The sequence below is a fragment of the Pseudophryne corroboree genome, chromosome 1 (genome assembly GCF_028390025.1).
Source record: "Pseudophryne corroboree isolate aPseCor3 chromosome 1, aPseCor3.hap2, whole genome shotgun sequence".
Lineage (NCBI taxonomy): Eukaryota > Metazoa > Chordata > Amphibia > Anura > Myobatrachidae > Pseudophryne > Pseudophryne corroboree.
In genome coordinates, this window is record NC_086444.1 from 834,788,237 (window position 1) to 834,807,454 (window position 19,218).

At 41.8% G+C, this 19,218-nt stretch overlaps 1 protein-coding gene across 7 annotated transcripts in view; it reads right to left on the reverse strand.

Moving 5' to 3' along the window:
- The window catches only part of PTPN13 (protein tyrosine phosphatase non-receptor type 13), a 538,713-nt gene that overhangs the window by 52,723 nt on the left and 466,772 nt on the right, over positions 1-19,218 (reverse strand). For 6 of the 7 annotated variants that reach the window (XM_063919874.1, XM_063919871.1, XM_063919873.1 and 3 more), the window contains 9 exons: positions 15,756-15,970; positions 15,024-15,122; positions 14,234-14,595; positions 12,020-12,182; positions 10,601-10,759; positions 10,319-10,490; positions 9,990-10,197; positions 8,286-8,356; positions 8,046-8,107 (listed from right to left, as the gene is read on the reverse strand). In XM_063919874.1, the coding sequence (XP_063775944.1) occupies positions 8,046-8,107; positions 8,286-8,356; positions 9,990-10,197; positions 10,319-10,490; positions 10,601-10,759; positions 12,020-12,182; positions 14,234-14,595; positions 15,024-15,122; positions 15,756-15,970 (1,511 nt within the window). The remainder of the gene's footprint in view (positions 1-8,045; positions 8,108-8,285; positions 8,357-9,989; positions 10,198-10,318; positions 10,491-10,600; positions 10,760-12,019; positions 12,183-14,233; positions 14,596-15,023; positions 15,123-15,755; positions 15,971-19,218) is intronic. The other variant, XM_063919870.1, reaches the window with a different exon arrangement.

The window sequence follows — 19,218 nt, forward strand, 5'->3', positions numbered from 1 at the left end:
ACATTCAAACTGACATTTCAGCATGCAAATTCATCAAATCTTTAACACTGAAAAAGATGAATACCATGAACCAGGTTTCAACCCAGCACAAATGCTTAGCGGAGGCCTTGCAACATGATATCCAAGATGCACTTTACTGGATCCATTGGCTCAAACAGCATGTGTTGTAAGGTGACTGAGATAGAAGTATTGGGGGGGGCTGTATATAGGTTGCAAGTGCATTAGTCCCTTAAATTAGATCTTTTAGAGGTTTTTTTTTAACTCCTTTCCAGACCACAAAACAGCAGTAATCAGTCCAACCTAAAAGAAGATGTAGGAAACCCTTTATTTTCACATAAGGAGATATAGATGTTTCAAACTGAGGTAACTGTTGGCTTGAGCATTGCCTGAATCACACTGTGGTAATACAAGAAGGGGCCCTTACTTAACAAATCTGGTCATGTAGTAGGAGCCACAATGGCCTGTCTGCTATGCTTAGAATGCCAGTGTTCAAAGATCTTGTGTTCCAGCCAGTACTACCAGAATAACCCGAATGCCCTCTCTTTTTACTTTTTTGAGAAGCTGCAGAAATATCGCTACTGCAACACCTTATGGTTCAACCAAGAATTGATCATACCAACATCTGCTTCGTCCCACCTGTCCACAAACTGCTGACAGGCTTCTGAATAAAGGGCAATTCCCCCTGCTGTCTTTCTGCTCTCAGCTCAAGTACATTTATCAGAAGCTTTGACTCTTTCAGTATACAAAGACCCATAGACCAATGCTGAATCCTGCTGGCCTGCTAGCCTTGAAGCATAGGATCCACTGTCAACACTGTAAAAGCCCACAGGGAAAAGAGGCAATTTCTGCTGAGGCTATCACCAGGAGAATGATGATCAGCCACCAGGAGAATGATAAAAACACATATGGAGACAGCCTGACTGCCTGGTCGGTCAAGAAATTATGAGACTTGTTCCTTTTGGATATTAGAACTTTCTGGAACACCCTTGTATTAAACTGGCAAATTGCACCACCTTTTTACAAAGCTAAAACAACAACTGTCTGCGAGCTAACAGGGACTTACTTATTTAGGAAGTGGCAACAAATTCCAACTGGTTGGAACAACCCCGACCCTTCCCTGGAGAGGTACTGGATAATTACAGTACTTTGGAGGCCATATGAGGAAAAAGTTATTTTCAAGCTGTTAATGTACCTATTGGAGGGTCCTAGATTTTGCTCCATTCATACATAGGGGAAGGCTAGGGGTGAAGACCCCAGGGGTTAACATCCTTTAATTTATGGCAACATACCAACAGGTGAAACAAATTCAGAACAAATGCCTTCTAAAAGTAGTAATGGGCCCGATTGTGAATTGCACGCATAAGCGCACGCAGCAACATCTATTGGCGGTTGCCCATCTGCAAGTTTATGAAAATACAGATACAAACGCCTTCCCTTGTGTACAATTGTGCATACTGAGAACCCCACTTTTAGCGTCCGTGCATGCTGTAATACTGATTGATGCATCCTTATACACCACCATCGAAAAATTGCTTCAGCCCTATGGCAGGAGCAGTTTCTCCATCTGACCATGGTCTCCTATGCTTGGAAATGCAGACTGCTGCATAGACACGCCTGCGACACTCCCATAACACACCCACTAAACGGACAATTTTTGTGTGAACAACTAGCCACCACCCAGCCACTGCCCAGAAATACTCATAATTTTTCCTCCATATTTCTGATACCATCTGAATGGATTGCAACAGTACCTTTGTGCGTACATTCTGAGTAACGCCTGTGCTGTAGGGGTTTTCAGAAAATGTCAAGCACGCGTAGTTACAAATAATCGCTCAAATACATGAACATTGGCATTGTGGGCCTAATTTATGTCTGTATGCAAATGCAATTGCTATTGCGATTTTCAAGGCAGAACTGCTAATGTTACCAAGTGAAGCTGCCGCCCAGGAATAGAAAGGGTATCCGGTCTTTAGGGTGACAACACTTAGGTCAGCACTCATTAGGTCGACCACTATTAGTCGACATATATTAGGTTGACATGGTCACTAGGTCGACTTGAGTTTTTCACATTTTTTTCTTTGTTTTTTTGAACTTTTTCATACTTTACGATCCATGTGGACCACGATTGGGAATAGCAACCTGCCCGAAGCGAGGGGACACAGTGAACTAATTGGGGCTCCCGGCCCTTTATGACGAAAACGACACCAATTGTTTTTTTTTAATTTAAATAAACTCATGTCGACCTTTTTCCATATCGACCTAATGACTGTGTCAACCTATTTCAGGTGTCGACCTAGTAACTGTTGACCAATAGGCGTCGACTTAATGACTGTCGACCTAGTTACTGTCGACGCTATGATCCACACCTATGGAAAGAGATGCCCACCGGAGCCATCGCACACTCAATCGCAATTGCGTACACTTTCACAGCCTACACGCAATAAAGAAGAACATCAACTGCTAAGGTAGCCCTATGGCTACACAGACTGGACACGGCAGTAGCGATGCTGGCGTCATATTTTACTGCATACATGATAGCAGCTGAGTGCAGATACATGCCTCAAAAACGGCAATGAGATGCCAGCGTTTTTCTAACCACTCCCTGTAAACTCCCTGTTAACGCCTCTAATGGTCACTTCCTGTTCATCACTTTCCCATAAAATCCTCATTGCGAGCGGGATCACAGAGCACCTTGGCGCATACGCATTGCTTTCGCAGCACATGCGCAGTCTGCCAAAAATAGCTTTGTTGTGTGAACATCGTTCCATTGCGTACAAACATAAACTAGGCCCTGTGTGCAGATGGCATGTGACTCAGAATCAGGCCATAGTGTCTTCAGTAAAATGTTTACCTTTTAAAATATATGAGAATGTGAATATCCATATTATGTATTTACAGTGCAGGAATTGAGGGCACACATCAAATATTTCTGAGGCACCTTAAAGTGCCCTAAATTCGTGGACGGTTTATGCTGGATCTTTAATCCCTAGGGAGCACCCCTCTCTGGACTGATATTTTATACAGTGAGTATACACGCTCAATACCTATGGATTGCAAAATGTCTCTGCTACACAAACAGTAATAGGATATGTTCACACAAACCTTTGCCTTAGGGTCTAATTCAGACCTGATCGGTGCTGTGCAGCAGCGATCCGGTCTGAAGCGCGCACGCGCCGGCGCATGGCAGACAGCCGACGGCTGTCTTAGCCCTGCGATCGCCTCTGCCTGATTGACAGGCAGAGGCGGTTGCTGGGCGGGTCGGCGGCATTTGGCCGCCGTTTAGGGGGCGCAGTCCGGGCAACGCCGGCGTGCCCGGACTGTTGGGGGGGGGGGGGAGCAGGCTGCGGCGGCTGCATGACGTCACAGGCAGCCGCTGCGGCCCGGGCAGCGACGAGTAGCTCCCTGCCAGCGCACAGGAGCTGCACTGGCTGGGAGCTACTCCTACAGTACAAAAGCATTGCCGCTGTACGACAGGGTAGGGCCTGACATGCGGGGCGGACTAGCCCTGTGCTGAGTCCCCCCCCCCCCCCCCCCCCCCGGCTTGTCAGGGAAGCTGTTCGCAGATGTGCTAAATTTAGCACATCTACGATCAGGTCTGAATCACTCCCTGAGTCAGCAAAATGTCATGAATTTTTATTTTCACCACACTGAAAAGCTGTTGTCAGATAAAGATCAATGCACTTACACAGTATTTTCCTGCAGATATGACCAGAGTCACACAATTCAATAGCTAGGGCAGAACATTTATATTAGATTTTCAAAAGTAGTGAAATACAGGTTGAGTCTCCCTTATCCAAAATGCTTGGGACCAGAGGTATTTTGGATATGGGATTTTTCCGTATTTTGGAATAATTGCATACCATAATGAGATATCATGGCGATGGGACCTAAATCTAAGCACAGAATACATTTGTGTTTCATATACACCTTATACACACAGCCTGAAGGTCATTTTAGCCAATATTTTTTTATAACTTTGTGCATTAAACAAAGTGTGTCTACATTCACACAATTCATTTATGTTTCATATACACCTTATACACACAGCCTGAAGGTCATTTAATACAATATTTTTAATAACTTTGTGTATTAAACAAAGTTTGTATACATTGAGTCATCAAAAAACAAAGGTTTCACTATCTCACTATCACTCAAAAAAGTCCGTATTTCGGAATATTTGGATATGGGATACTCAACCTGTACTAATTAAACTGAAAATTATATAAGTTCATAATATGTGAAGGCATGAGACATTCTCACGTTAGGCAATGTGGATCTAAGAAATGCATTTTAAAAACCATTTACAAAAAATATAAAGTAACTAAACGTCAATATCCATCAGCCACTACATGTATGCATCTTCTTCCACCAGAGACCTCACATCTGCAGATAATGTAACACAACACAGAGATTGAAGAGTGTTAAAAGGCTACAAGTAATAAGCTAAACAGGAAAATATGTACAGTATATCTGCATTTAAAATATTTAATGAAAGCTGCTTTGAATTAGTGATGAGCAGTTCGGATTTACTTGGTTATGTTTGGACCTCAAAACGCATCTTATTGGCTATATGGCTCTCATGTGTTTTGAATAGCCAATAATATAAAGACGAACTTGTGCTAGTTTGGCGAAAAGTACAGAGTACATCCGAACCACTCATCTCTACTTTGAATGTGGATATATCATTTATAATTTAAGATTTCTATATAGTGCATCAGCAGCAGCGCAGACGCATACAGTTAGGTCCATATATATTTGGACTCTGACATAATATTTGTTATTGTAACTGTTTACCAAAACATATTCAAGTTATAGTTATATCATGAATATGATGAAAAGTACAGACTATCAGCTTTAATTTGAGGGTATTCACATCTAAATTAGAGGATAGATTTATAAATGTTTAATACAGTATGTATCCCCCTCTTTTTCAAGGAACTAAAAAGTAATTGTACATTTAACTTAAAGGCTGTTTCATGGACAGGTGTGGGCTATTCCTTCGTTATTTCTTCATCAGTTACGCAGGAAAATGGTCTGGAGTTGATTCCAAGTGGGGCATTTGCATTTGGAAGCTGTTGTTGTCTGAACCCACAACATGCAGTCAAATGAGCTCTCAGTGCAAGTGAAACAGGCCATCCTCAGGTTGCAAAATCAAAACAAATCCATTAGATAGATAGCGGGAATCTTAGGAGTGGCCAAATTAACAGTTTGGTACATTCTGATCAAAAAAGAAGTGCAGGTGAGCTTGGCAACACAAAAAGGCATGGACGAGCACGGAAGACAACAGTGGTGGATGATCACACTATTTTTTCCAGGGTAAAGAAAAACCCCTTCACAACATCCAGCCAAGTGAAAAACTGTTAGGGTCTCCTGCCCTGTGCTGCCACGTCGTCATGGCAACCGGGAGACAAGTGCTAGTGGAGTAACCTGAGCGCAGCTGATACTCCGGTTCGGGTCTTTTGCTGTGCAGTGGTTATAGGCTCTGTGCACGGCAGGGGATCCGGTGCTGGTTTTTGTGCTCACAGTCTGTGAGGTCTGAGGGGGGCGTGGACAGCACCTGCTTAATAAGGCCTCTTTTCAGGGTAAGCAGATGCTGCTGAATCTTTGTTGGTTAGTCAGTTCATGAAAGTTAGCCAATACTGTGTAGCTTTGTATTTGTTTGTTGCTTACTGCAAATAGGCCTGGGGATTTGGTATTACACTCTGCCAATCCAGACCTAGCAGTAAGACTGGAGTCAGTCGTTTAGCTTGCTGGGGTTCTGTTATTACTCTGTGAACTTAGCAAGTTTGCGGCTGTATTCTAACACTTGCCTGTCTAATCCTGTCTCACTGTGCTAGGTGTCAGGGGTCAGTTTAGTGGCAGTAAGCTTAAACTTGTGCACTGCAAGTGAGAATCAGGATTGTGGAGACTCTCCTTGTGTCTATCATTCCATCTCTGACCAAGGAGTTTACTGCCACACCCGTTGGTAACCCTTTAGGGTTTTGCTGTTGCCCTTAGCAACAGCATTTCGGGTTCTCTACGTATTAAAACACAACATCTTGCTTTTTACATCTGAGCAGTTCTAATACAAGGGAGATACCCAGTTCCTTAGCCTCTGGGCTTCTATGTTCACTTTGTGTGTATTTTGTTACCCTATCACCTTCTGTGTACGTTATGTCATATTCCCCAGTTTGTCTGTGAGTCCATTTGTTTTGCATAACAGTTCAAACACCAGTACATTCCTGCAGACACTGGAGTGCATAACAGTTCTGACACCAGTACTTTCCTGCAGGCACTGGTGTGCATAACAAAAACACTCTTCAGGAAGTAGGCAAATTATTATTCAAGTTTGCCAAAACGAGAAAACTTCACAAAACAAATACAGAGGGATCACCACAAGGTGCAAACCATTCATAAACCTTAAGAATAGAACAGCCAGATTAGACTTTGCCAAAAAAACATACAAAAATGCCAGCCCAGTTCTGGAACAGCATTCTTAGGACTGATGAAACTAAGATAAACCTGTACCAGAATGATGGGAAGAAAAAAGTAGGTAGAAGACTTGGAATGGCTCATGATCCAAATCATACCACATCTTCTGTAAAACTTGGTGCAGGCAGTGTGATGCATGGGCATGCATGGCTTCCAATGGCCCTGGGTCACTAGTGTTAATTGATGATGTGACAGATGATAGAAGCAGCTGGATGAATTCTGAAGTGTATAGGGATATACTATCTACTCAGATTCAGAAAAATTCGCAAAGTTGATTGGACGGAACTCCATAATACAGATGGACAAAGACAAAAAAAAAAAACTTACTGCAAAAGCAACCCGGGAGTTTTTTTAAGGCAAAGAAGTAGAATATTCTGCATTGGCCAAGTCAGTCACCTGATCTTAATCCAATCAGGAATGCATTTCACTTGCTGAAGACAATACTAAAGGCAGAAAGACCCACAAACAAGCAACAACTGAAGACAGCTGCAGTAAAGTCCTGGTAAAGCATAGCAAAGGAGAAACCCATGGCTTGCAGACTACAGGCAGTCATTGCCTGAAAAGGAGTCTGAACAAAGTATTAATAATTAACCTTTTCTTCCCAAAGTGTCCTGCATGCCGTCATTGAGTCCTCCTTATTGGAATCCTTTTGTCTGTCCTCATAAATCTTACTTTCTTAATCCCGATTATTATTTACGCATTGAATAATAAATTAAGTTCCTGCTCCTTTTTCCTTCCTGCTGTTTTCCTCTTCCCCTTCCCGCTCTTTTCCTACCTATTTCTGCTTATTTTGTTTTGTAAAAAAAAAAAGAAATTCTTGAAAAAACTGGGAGCCGTGTCTGGTGCTCTCCATGACTTTATGGTTGTAAATGTATCTTGTTTTCTGAGTAAATAAAGAGTTAAATAAAATAATATTAACATTTTATTTATGATTTTGTTAATTTGTCAAATTACATTTGAGCCTCTGAAAATAGGGGACTGTGTACAAAAATAGTTGAAATTCCTACATGTTTCAAACAATATTTTTGTTCTAACCCTTGAATTAAAGCTGAATGTCTGCACTTTAGCTGTATCTCTACGGTTTCATTTCAAATCAATTGTGGTGGCATACAGTGTCAAGTTATGAAAATTGTGTCTGTGTCCAAATTCATATGGACCTAACTGTACTTAAAATTGCTCATTGGGTACTAGAAAGCATGGGAGACTCCCAAATAGTGAGCGGTCTTCACATACTCCTAGGAGAGCAGGTCGTCCTCCTGCACCTTGCTGACTTCCTAATGAAATGGGTGTTATGGGGGGTGTGATGCCACCCAGCTAATAGCATCATGGACCTGCCTCCTCTACTTTATGCCGTGGCACTGTGTCACAGAAAAGTGGCCATGATGTGTGATTTGCGTATCTTTGGCCCCAAACTAGCTGCTTGCATCTCCCCTCTAGGAACAGGGGGGATAACTAAATAAAAAAAATACAAAAAAATAAAGCTATGTACGGTATATTGTGATTTTAGAGAAATTGCTTAATAGATGCATGTGTCATTCAGAAATGTTTATAGGGTAATAACATAAGACAATTACCTCTGGAGCATACACATCTGAATTGTCATCGATGTGTCTGAAACCATCTCCAATAGGATAGCCTATAGATGAAATAACAATGTAAGATGTATGGAAAAACATTAACCCTAACAATTATTTACATAATGTTTAGAGCATCAGACATTACCCCTGTAATAGAACATAATGTTTAGAACATAATTTTTAGAACATCAGACATTACCCCTGTAGGAATGTAAATAATAGAAAAGTATACAATACCGTTCATTCGGGTGGGTTTTGGAATTGAGTTCAAAAGTTTTTTATTGCTTGGAACAACTGGATTTCCTTCCCTGTTTGGAAAAACAAACATACGGATAATGCATAATTATGCATATATATATATATATAAAATATACACTGCTCAAAAAAATAAAGGGAACACTAAAATAACACATCCTAGATCTGAATGAATGAAATATTCTTATTAACTACTTTGTTCTTTACATAGTTGAATGTGCGGACAACAAAACCACACAAAAATTATCAATGGAAATCACATTTATTAACCCATGGAGGTCTGGATTTGGAGTCACAGTCAAAATTGGAAAAACACACTACAGGCTGATCCAACTTTGATGTAATGTCCTGAAAACAAGTCAGAATGAGGCTCAGTAGTGTGTGTGGCCTCCACGTGCCTGTATGACCTCCCTACAACGCCTGGGCATGCTCCTGATGAGGTGGCAGATGGTCTCCTGAGGGATCTCCTCCCAGACCTGGACTAAAGCATCCGCCAACTCCTGGACAGTCTGTGGTGCAACGTGGCGTTGGTGGATGGAGCGAGACATGATGTCCCAGATGTGCTCAATTGGATTCAGGTCTGGGGAATGGGCGGGCCAGTCCATAGCATCAATGCCTTTGTCTTGCAGGAACTGCTGACACACTCCAGCCACATGAGGTCTAGCATTTTCTTGCATTAGGAGGAACCTAGGGCCAACCGCACCAGCATATGGTCTCACAAGGGGTCTGAGGATCTCATCTCGGTACCTAATGGCAGTCAGGCTACCTCTGGCGAGCACTTGGAGGGCTGTGCGGCCCCCCCAAATAAATGCCACCCACACCATTACTGACCCACTGCCAAACCGGTCATGCTGGAGGATGTTGAGGGCAGCAGAACGTTCTCCTTGGCGTCTCCAGACTCTGTCACATGTGCTCAGTGAGAACCTACTTTCATCTGTGAAGAGCACAGGGCACTAGTGGCGAATTTGCCAATCTTGGTGTTCTCTAGCAAATGCCAAACGTCCTGCACGGTGTTGGGCTGTAAGCACAACCCCCACCTGTGGACGTCGGGCCCTCATACCACCCTCATGGAGTCTGTTTCTGATCGTTTGAGTAGACACATGCACATTTGTGGCTTGCTGGAGGTCATTTTGCAGGGCTCTGGCAGTGTTCCTCCTTGCACAAAGGCGGAGGTAGCGGTCCTGCTGCTAGGTTGTTGCCTTCCTACGTCTCCTGGCCTGTCTCCTGGTAGCGCCTCCATGCTCTGGACACTACGCTGACAGACACAGCAAACCTTCTTGCTACAGCTCGCATTGATGTGCCATCCTGGATGAGCTGCACTACCTGAGCCACTTGTGTGGGTTGTAGACTCCGTCTCATGCTACCACTAGAATGAAAGCACCGCCAGCTTTCAAAAGTGACCAAAACGTCAGCCAGAAAGCATAGGAGCTGAGAAGTGGTCTGTGGTCACCACCTGCAGAACAACTTCTTTATTGGGGGTGTCTTGCTAATTGCCTATAATTTCCACCTGTTGTCTATTCCATTTGCACAACAGCATGTGAAATTGATTGTCAATCAGTGTTGCTTCCGAAGTGGACAGTTTGATTTCACAGAAGTGTGATTGACTTGGAGATACATTGTGTTGTTTAAGTGTTCCCTTTATTTTTGTTGAGCAGTGTATAATAATGCGTAATAGCATCTAGTTACCTTGTAGCTTTTAGAATAACTGGTGAAGCCGATTCAAGAATATGCTTTGCTTCTTCTAGTGTCATATTTAAAGTGCTTTTCCCATTTATATACTGTATGACATCTAAAGGTTTAAGGCTTCCCTCCTGATCGGCTATGGACCCTGGTTTGATATCTTCCACATAAGTACCCTGTCCAGGGCAGTCTGAACCTCCTGAGAGAGACAGACCTGTGTGAAAGCAGATGCATAAATAGCAAGTTGTTAATATAAGGTAAAACCTCAGCAAGCAGGCAAACCAAGACCTATACAGAAACCATGCATTCAACAGAATGTGCATTAAGAGCCTTACCCAGGATACCTTTGTGGCCTGTCAGGGTGATATCAGGCAGGAGATGAGAAGGCACCTGTGGCTTGGGGATCTCCAGGACACGGCCAAGCACAAGACGGACAGTCTTGGGAGCTGCTCTTAATAGATTCACTGCTTCAGTATGACTCATGTTTGAGACATCAACATCATTAACCTACCAGCAAGCAGTAGGAAACAAGGTCAACTATGCTAAAAACCAAGAACCTAAATGGAAGAGACTATGCATTTTAGTACATACTATACTGTAGGTGGTCACACACTTACTTTAATAAGCCTATCACCAGGCTGCAGACGCCCATCACTTTTGGCAGGATCTTGAATAATATCGTGAACGTAGCAGCCAATGCAATCATTGGCTTTGGTCACTGTAAAACCCAAACTTCCCTTTTCTGATTTACTTAGTGTGACATGAAGCTCAACTTCCTAAGGACAAATGATACTGATTCAGATTCAACAAGGCCAAGGAGATATATTACGATATAATCCTTTACCAATATTTTGCAAGCCTAGAGTACATTATTCCAAAGATTTATCTTACATAAATAAACAAATAAAAAGAGCAAACTTTATTGAAATTTTATTTTTTTTAATCTATGAATTTTTCGATCATTACATTTCTAGAAGGTTCTAGTCTAATGGCAATCACAAGCAATACCATATATATTTACTGTGCATGCTGCAAGAGAGCTTGATGCTGGGAAGCCTCTTAATCTTGGCAGTAAATTGCTGGTTAGGCCAGTACAAGAGGTCACTGTCAATCTCACTTCATATTCCTTTTTTCCTGGACCAAGTACTGTGGCTGCTATCCCTACCTTATTACTGCTATTATTCAAATTACCATGTTAAACCGGGATCCGGTCTGAAGATCGACAGTGTCTAGGTCGAGAATGTTTAGGTCGACCACTATAGGTCGACAGTCACTAGGTCGACATGGATGGAAGGTCGACAGGGTTTCTAGGTCGACATGTGCTAGGTCGACAGGTCTAAAGGTCGACATGCGTTTTTCAAATTTTTTTTCTTTTTTTGAATTTTTTCATACTTAACGATCCACGTGGACTACGATTGGAACGGTAAAGTGTGCCAAGCGAAGCGGTAGCGGAGCGAAGGCACCATGCCCGAAGCATGGCGAGCGAAGCGAGCCATGCGAGGGGACGCGGTGCACTAATTTGGGATCCCGGTCACTCTACGAAGAAAACGACACCAAAAAAAAAAATCCTCATGTCGACCTTTAGACCTGTCGACCTAGCACATGTCGACCTAGAAACCCTGTCGACCTTCCATCCATGTCGACCTAGTGACTGTCGACCTATAGTGGTCGACCTAAACATTGTCGACCTAGACACTGTCGATTTGATGAACCACACCCGTTAAACCTTTACAGCAGCAAATTCAACAATTGAATGTGTGCACAGCATTAGCTAATAGAAATCTGAAATAAACGTTATTGCCAATGAATCACTGCAGGAAATACTAATAGGCTTCATCTGAATACAATAATGAATGAAAAGTAATTTTGTAGATTATAGGTTGTTCATTAAAACTAGGGTTTTTCCATCTAAAACACATGGCTTGTTAATTTGCATATTCTACTTTGTCTGATAAGGTAAAAGTTACATTCAGTAAAACCTAATGTGTAATCAGCTACAAAATAGTCTTCCAAACAGGACCATTATGAAGACTTACTGGCTCATAATCCTCCAGGTCTTTCATTCCCAAGCTCTGGAAGTGTGATGGGTCATCAAGGAATGACTTGGAATCAGACAGGCAACCTTCAGAAAGTAACACCTGAGAGACATTGCTGCTGTGGGTTGGAGTCACATCAAGTGAAACGGGAGAAGGGGGATTGCTGCAGATGGATAGATTCGGTTAATAAAACCTGGATGTGTAATGATCATTGTGTCCATTGTTTACACTTTAATATGGTATGTATCAGTTCACTGTATAAGGATGTGATTTTTTTAAAAATTTTTAATATCCTCAAATGTAGAGTTATGATCCATGGGATAACTTACCCTCTACTGTATATAAAATATAAGCAGTCACATAGAAGTAACCACAAGGCTGTAGGTTGGGATTCTCTGGAACCCAGAAATTACTTATTATATCCATATTATACAGTAAATACTGCATATGTGCTGAGCATATATGCTAGCAAAGGGACTTGTAGAAAATTAGGGTCCCATGACAAGGGACTGTAAGCTTAAATGTCTTGATCAAAAGACGACAAAATCCCCTCTGCTTTATTTGCTACATACAGACATTTGATAGCAAAAGTCTTTGTTATATATATATATATATATATATATATAGCATTAATTTTGTCACACAGCTATGGGCCCGATTCAGCATTGAACGCAGAAGTGCGGAAATCGCTACTTGTCGATTTCAGCACTCCTGCAAATTGGCACGTGCGAGGACTTAAACTGCAATCACATGACATTGCAGTCCAAGTCCCGGTTTGGGGGTGGGAACAAGGAATCAATGCAACGTTTTGTGGGCGTAGACATGCCATTCAGGGGGGGAGGGGGCGCGATTCGGACAACGGAGGCATGTTACACGCAGCCGATGCGACCCAAAACATGGTTGCCTGGTGACTGCCTTCATAGCTAGGCTGCATAGGCAGGGGTCAACCCTTAAGATGTGAGTGCATCGCTGTACAGCGATGAGCTGGCATTTTAGCAGGGGGATGGGGAAGACCAGGCTTGCCCTGTCATAGGCGGCCCCCCACATGCTAGAGACATGAATTGTAGTTTTGCGATTTCTCTCAAAACTACAACTCATGCTGAAATAGGCCCTATGTACAATATGGGTAAAACAGAGCACGGCAATTATTTATTTTCTTTTTGTTTCTAAAAATTTTGCCTAGTGTTGTCATGGCAGCTTTCAAATTAATGCTATAAAAGGCCTAGGTGGGTGTGGCTCACAAGTCAGCCCTACAGTATATAGATGCTCCCTCTGTATCTGGGAGGGGAGTACATTTAACTACAATGTAATGGTGTGCTAAGCATATATGCTAGTGTAGAGACTTGCAGAAAATTGGGGTCCCTTGATGATGGGCTGCAATCGTAAATGTTTTGATCAAAATATGACAAAATCCCCTCAGGTTATAATACCACTGTGTTGGCCCCATCTCTTTACATCACCAATGTAATTGTTAAAATTTGTGTAGGCATGATTTCGTCGGGAACACCAAGAGTGCAGCGTAAAGGTGCATACACACTTGCCGAGGAAATTGCAGATTTTCCCCCTTCCTGAGTGACGTCGGTCATTTTCTCGGCAAGTGTGTATGCCGCCAGCGATGAGCAATGCTCGGCCCCACGGGCCGGCTACGACTCTTGCTGACTGCCGTGCATGCATGCTCAGTCTGGACAGTCGGGACTGGCCCGAGAGGGAGAAACACTAAGCAACGTCGCTCATAGAGCACGTCACCTAGAGTGTATGTACCTTTAGAGGGTTTCACAGGAGGAACCACCCCAGACCCAGCCCACCCCCTTCTGCCTCAGCAGCAGCTGTACATTACACTACTATTACTTGCAGACAATTTACGGTAGTATTTTTCTACCTTACGAATAACAATTATCTGACTTGTGGGAGAACCTGGTGCGGTTGCCAGCTTCTCTTGACCGATGAAAATATACTTTGTCTCTCTGTGGTACCAAATCCAATATTAAAAGCATGACTGGGCAGAGACTGTGTCTTGCAACCTTTGTATACATTGTTCTACAAACGTTCATATACTGTCCACAAAAAAATAAAAATAATTGCATGATAAACAAAATTCAGTAAAACAAAACATTGTGTGATACCAAATTGCAACAATTTTACAGATTATACAATAACTTTTAGCTGCATGTAACATGTTATTGACACAAAATATTTATACTGAAAATCCCTAACCTGTCATCAAACTGAGGTTTGAAAGGAGTCTGTTCTGGGGTGTAAAAGCTGGAACGGATAGTCTCTTCCTGCATGTCCGTGGCATCACTCTGATTGTGGAGAGGTGCTCCCATGGCACTTGGCGTTTGGTAGACTGTGGCATTCCAAGTGTCATCCTGAATTGGTATAAAGTCTTCCTCACCAGTCCCACTGCTATCACTATAACTATCCCTCCTAGAAGGGTTCTTTAGTCTCCTAGTGCTTGCGTCAGTCATCTCTTCATTCTCATCAGAGCTGTCTTGCTCCTGTACAAGTGAATGATCAGAACACTTGCTGCTTTGGTTTTCTTCTGGTAAAATCTGCTGTGGGGAATTTATTGGCGACTACAATGATTTATTAGGTGAAAGGGGACAAAAAAGAAAAATACTTCAGTAAAGATATGAGAAACCAATGACACTGTTACAATTTTAGCAATATAGGATTTTATGCTAGCGGTAATACCATACATTAGCTCTACCACTATCTTAGTGGCATCCTTCATTTGTTAAAAAAAACAACAACTCACAAATATGATGTATGGTGACCCTTACCAATCTTCCCACTAGCCCAGGTCATGGTATGGAAATATTACATACTGTACACATCATTATGTATTTTATTTTCAGTAAACCCTTACAGTATCTGGAGTTAAGTTGTTGGCCACACAGACCAATAATTATTTTGAAGGTGTTGCTCTTGGTGCATTATTGATAATCCTGATTATTGTTAATGTGATTTTATTCTTTAGCATGGCCATCTGCCGTCTTCTTACCAGCAGAAGCGGGCTGATCTCTGGTAATACACCAGTGGGTGGTCTGCACATCAACAAGGTGACTTCCGGAGAGGTCCCTCTCAAGGCTGAGATAACATCCTATCAATTGAAAGAAAAAACAAAACAAGATAAACAAGAATGCAACATTCGGAGTAGAGGATAAATAGATCTGTGCCTCAATATTGAGGTTTGCTGTACCCTTGGTTCACTAGATCTAAGAAGAACTAGATAGCACTAGCAGATACTAGCAATATAATTTATTTAGCCAAGGAGCATAGCCAGTGTTCAAGCACCAACCAGGCCAGTATTGAAGAATATGATTTTGCCGGTATGCAGCACTGTTGTCTGGTATTTCTACTTTCTTTGCGCCACACTCCGAGACATGGCCCCTTAGTGCATCCATTTTATTGGACACTTCAGAAGAACTGCTAATCAATTTATAGAAGAGATGAACTCCAGGTACACTGTGGGAAAATACAGGGGTCATTTTTAAATGTAATACAGTAGATTTATCCAAACCAGAAAACCCCAAATTTCAAGATTTCTGCAAACTCATAAATTCGCTACAGGGATATGGCGCATGTCAATAAATCATGCATTGCTGAAAATATGTGAATATCCTGAGATACTTTGCTGAATCCTTGTACTAGCTTTCAATGCTGAGGAAATGGGTATCTGCAATGTGTTATCCAATGTGAGCACACATTCACACATTAGCAAGGCATGTCTCACCTGCTGAGAAAGTCCTTTCAATGAAGCTCCATTCACCTTCAGGATCACATCCCCAACATGTATTTTGCCACTCTCAGAGGCAGGCTGGCCTGGGAAAAGCTTCTTTACCCGGACTATGCTTGAACCAACCGGACCTGGAATAAGGTTTTCCTCTCTGGAAAAGCTGAAACCCAGGCCTGAGCTGTTCTTCACCAGTTTGACTTCATACACATTGTCTGGAACATTAAACAACAATGGCATAGGCTATGACTTTAATGCTAATGTAAAAAATGATTCAACTAAGCAGTCAATTTATAACCATAGTCAAGAAATGCACTGATAAATTTGGAATGGAATATGCATGCAATGTAAAGAAATCTACTTCTTGTGTCATATAAGGATCCTGGACTGCTGAAACATTCACTGATTGCTAAATGCATAATTTGTAGAACTATGCTAATCCATTAAGCAAGAGGTATTTCTAAGGTAAGCCATAGGACAGAAGACATGTTCTACTCTTTCTTTAATGGAATCACATCTTTCAGAATGGTAACAGAAACAGGGAGATTGGCACTTGAACCTGAAGATAATTATAGTAATGCAATATCACATACTTCATTCACAGACAAGTCATGAGATTCATATACTGTGTGTTGTCATGTAAGAAAACCTAATCTTGGTAAATAAATGATTATTCACTATACACAAAATGCACATTAGTTATGTGATATGAATAAATATTATAAGCTTCTGAGCTCGACCTCTATTGTAAATATTCATTCTTATTTCATTATTAAGTTTATCCCCAACTGTAAAGCACTGTGGAATATGATAGCATAATGTAGATAAATGTTAACAAACAATTGAAAATCCCCAGCGAAGCCACTAGAGGTCATCCATGGCGAAGTTAATGTGAGCATGTAGAAGAGACTTTCCAACATCACTCGTGTCACACAGAGAGCACAACAGATCAGCGGGTAAGGCCTACATTCCATAAATTACTACTTTGTATTAAATTGTTTGTAGCTGCAGTAATACTAAAGAAAGCCTATCTTTAAGAGAACATAAATCTTTCAGATAATATACAGAATGTCTTCAGCTGTTAAGAAACTGATTTGTTCATAATCTTTTGATAGTTATTGACTAACCAATTTACTTCCTCCTTCTCTATGAATATTAGTAAAGCGTAATGGAATATGCTGGCGCTATATAAGTAAATACTACTACTACTACTAATAATAATAATAATAATGTAAGAGTGAATCATTAGTCACCTCCATAGAAAGAAAACTAAATACCCTCAGAAGGTATAAAATGAGACTCCCCTTCACTTGGTACCTTTGAGAATGTTCCCAAGGTGTCCTAAAAACATAAACATGCAACACGGGTGGCTGCCATAGAATATGCCCAAGGTAATTAAATCAACATTAATCATTTTCCATTTACCTTTCAAACTGCTATACAGAATTAACATTAGTGAAGTGCCCAGACAATATATGTATGAAAGAGGGTACAATATGTATGCATAACCAACAGTAATAGCGTACAGAAAATGCAACAAAGAAAATACTTTACTTAATAACCACTTGAAGAATTTTCCTTCCAAATTGGTCTTTAGCAGATGTTACATCTAGCAGATAATGTATAGGTATGAAGAGATGACCACCCTACTTTTTTGGATAATTCGTCTGATGAGACCTGAGCATTGTGTGTCCTAGAGCATAGTTTCCCAAATTCAGTCCTCAGGGACTTCTAACAGTGCATATTTTCCAGATCTCCTCACTTTCATAAGTTAGATATTTAGCACCACTGGCTGATCTTTTAAAATGTGTCAGCCAGTAATACATATAACAGTGCACCATTCAGGCGATCTAGACAAACATGCACTTTCAGAGGTCCCTAGGACTGGAATAAGAAAACGCCATCCTAGAGATTACATCTGTTCCCTTTATACGCTTGAGCCCTCACAAGAGTATTTTTGGATAGAGTATGCCTTTATGGGGTCCTAAAGGAATGACAAAAACATTGAACTATCTGGTAAACACAAAATAACCTGATAATAATAGGATTTTAATTACCTACCGGTAAATCCTTTTCTCGTAGTCCGTAGGGGATACTGGGAATGCAGTTAGTACCATGGGGTATAGACGAGTCCACTAGGAGCCATGGGCACTATGGAAGTTTGATTAGGTGTGCTGGCTCCTCCCTCTATGCTCCTCCTACCAGACTCAGTCTAGAAAACTCTGCCTGAGGATACAGACATACTTTGAGAGAAGCATATAGAAAAAGGAAAGTGTAAAGAGATTTTGAAACAGCACAACCATAACAAGAGGAAAGCCATGCTAACCAAAACTTGTAAACAATAACAGCAACAGCTGAACACAACAACATTACTTAACAAAGTAACAGTGCAGGAAGAATGAAGCACTGGTATCCTACGGACTACGAGAAAAGGATTTACCGGTGGGTAATTAAAATCCTATTATCTCTTGCGTCCTAGGGGATACTGGGAATCCATTTAGTACCATGGGGAAGTACCAAAGCTCCCAAACCGGGTGGAAGAGTGCTGAGGTTCCTGCAGAACTGACTGACCAAACTGAAGGTCCTCAGAGGTCAAAGTATCGAACTTGTAAAACTTAGCAAAAACTCTGCTTGGCAGAGTTGTAAAGCAGAGACACCCCGGGCAGCCACCCAAGAAGAACCCACTGACCTAGTAGAGTGGGCCTGTACAGATTTAGGAACCGGCAAGCCTGCCGTGGAATAAGCATGATGGATAGTGAGCCTGATCCAGCGTGCAATTGACTGCTTTGAAGCAGGACACCCAATTTTATTGGGATCATAGGAAACGAACTGCGAGTCCGAATTCCTGTGATGAGCTGTTCTCTATACATACACCTTCAAAGCCCTCACAGCATCCAAAGACTTTGAAGTAGCAGAGGTGTCGTAACCACCGGTACCACAATAGGTTGATTTATGTGAAACGCTGACACCACCTTAGGAAGAAATTGCTGACGAGTCCTGAGTTCAGCTCTGTCCTCATGGGAAATTAGGTAGGGACTCTTGTAAGTAAACACCCCCAACTCCGACACACGTCTTGCCGAAGCCAAGGCGAACAGTGTGACGGTCTTCCACGTAAGATACTTTACGTCTAACTCCTGTAATGGTTCAAACCAGTCCGATTGGAGGAACTTCAGCACCAAATTGAGATCCCAAGGTGCCGTATGAGGCACAAAGGGAGGTTGGATGTGCAGAACACCTTTCAAAAATGTCTGGACTTCAGGGAGAGAAGCCAATTGTTTCTGAAAGAAAATAGACAAGGCCGAAATCTGGACTTTTATGGAGCCTAGACGTAGGCCCACTTCCGACTGCAGAAAAAGCAGGAAACGTCCCTGATGGAATTCTACCACAGAGAATTGTCTGCTCTCACACCAAGAGACATATTTCTTCCAGATACGGTGGTAATGTTTAGACGTTACCCCCTTCC